At 56.4% G+C, this 1,937-nt stretch overlaps 1 protein-coding gene across 2 annotated transcripts in view; it reads left to right on the top strand.

The window, feature by feature from the left end:
• Positions 1-1,937, top strand: part of LOC113218322 (uncharacterized) — a 230,812-nt gene that overhangs the window by 156,833 nt on the left and 72,042 nt on the right. For both annotated transcript variants that reach the window (XM_052264893.1, XM_052264894.1), the window contains one exon: positions 842-1,068. In XM_052264893.1, coding sequence (XP_052120853.1) covers positions 842-1,068 — 227 coding nt within the window. The remainder of the gene's footprint in view (positions 1-841; positions 1,069-1,937) is intronic.

Here is a 1,937-nt window from a genome sequence, read left to right on the forward strand (position 1 = left end):
AAATGCAACAAACACTTTCGATGCGCATTTTGTATCTTTTGCTCTATACGACCAATTAATTAATGTCGCGTCGTTCTCTCCTTCATATCCTCTATATTTTTATTAAACCGTGTGGGAACGGGCCGCGGGCGGGCCGGCGGGTTCGGTGACCGATGTGATGAACATATTTAACTCATCCCCAGAGGTTTAAACGGGATTCTTGTTTTTCCTTCTCGGGTGAATATGTGACGTAGACAGAGGGAGGGAAACCGTGTGTGTGTGAGAGGGGGAGGGGCTCGTTTTCAAATTCCCCGCGGTTGTGGCCGTCCCTTCCCCCAACCACCTCCGGAAGACCGTCCCGGGCCCGGGCCAACCTCCCCTGCTGAACTCGCCCCTCGCCCGAGCCGTGCTCCTGACGGGTCTCCGAGGTGCAATCCAGACATTACGCTACAACTACCGCCCCCACCGCTGATTGCCATGCAGTACACTGCCATAGTGACCCCCGGGCGAACACGCGTGCAGTGAACAGCCTAACGCTTTCGGGAGATGGTACCGTAGTTTCTATATGCACTTGAATCGAGATCTTGGACTGTCTTACGGTTATTTTACTGTTTGAAAACGTCCCTCGACTTGTTTGCCAGATGCTTTCATGCCAGGTGTTTTCAGCCAATGCACATTAACACACCACAACGACTTAAAGGTTCCCAACGATATCATGAAACGACATTTTGGGGTCGCTGAAAGTAAAGCGCTGATGCCAGTTTACGTTTCTTGCTGCAGATATCACTTGTCTTTTATTTTCAATTGATTAAGTTGCTGATCAGCACCACTCCTAACCTCGTATGCTCTGCTCTGTTTGCAGGCCCTGGCGCGGACGCTCTGCGGGACGTCCGCATGCGCGTGGAGCCGTCCGCTGTGGAGGCGGGCAGCCCGGCCACCGTCAAGTGCGAGTACGACCTGGAGAACCAGAAGCTCTACTCGGTCAAGTTCTACCGCGGCAGCCACGAGTTCTACCGCTATTCGGCCGAGGACGAGCCGCACACGAAGGTGTTCCCTTTCCCCCAGGGGCTACCCTCCAGCCCTGTCAACGTGAGTACCACCGCTTCAACTCTCGCCCCCTCCCCCCTACCTTCACCCACGTATCCTTTTGCCCCTTGCTTGTTCGCGCCCCAAGTTTTTCCAGCACCTCCAGCGCAGCTATTCCCCGAATACTTTTCCCCCGGTCTGCCATGCCTAACGAGATCAACTTTGGGACGCGTCAGCGCTGGAGGTGGTCGAGGCGCTGCTGGGGGCGCAGTGCTCCGTGGAGACGATGCGAATCATTAGCTGCACTTCTCACTGAAATCTGAAAGCCACTGTACGCTCCTGCTCTCTGGCTCTTTCTGCTGGATTCGCCCCAGACGAAACATTACCCCACCCCCCTCCCCCAATTTCGTCTCGATAATGAAATACCCGGAGAGTTTTCACGCCTTCGGGGACAGACGGGATGCGAGAACATGTGTGGAGCGGTGTGGGCCTCTGAAGTGGGGCTCGTGAGGGGCTCCTGCCCCCCCCCCCCCCGGGGTCTGCGGGGGCCTCGCGGGCCCATCCAAGTTGCTCTTGTCTTCGCCGGGGCTGAGCGGCCCGCTGGCGGGCGGGGGCCACTTGAAGGTATCGCGGGGGGAGAATCGCTGTATCAGATAGGAGCCGAAGGGTTAGTGCCCCTGCGATCGCTGCCGGCTGCTGCTGCTGCTGTTGCCGGTTGGATAGGGGAGTAGAAAGAGGAAAAGGGGGTGCCGACTGGAGTAAGAGAAAGTAGTAGGAATAAGGAGGCAAGGGAGAGAAGACGAAGAAAATAAAAAAAACAACACGATGAGCTGAGCCCTTCCCTTACCTCCCCGTGCCTCTGATGGCTGCTCCTCGCAACATGTGTATCTTTCCCTCCCCTCAATTAACTCCCACGCCCTTGTCCCATCCCG

This window comes from Frankliniella occidentalis, unplaced genomic scaffold (genome assembly GCF_000697945.3).
Source record: "Frankliniella occidentalis isolate FOCC.00 unplaced genomic scaffold, Focc_3.1 Scaffold22, whole genome shotgun sequence".
Lineage (NCBI taxonomy): Eukaryota > Metazoa > Arthropoda > Insecta > Thysanoptera > Thripidae > Frankliniella > Frankliniella occidentalis.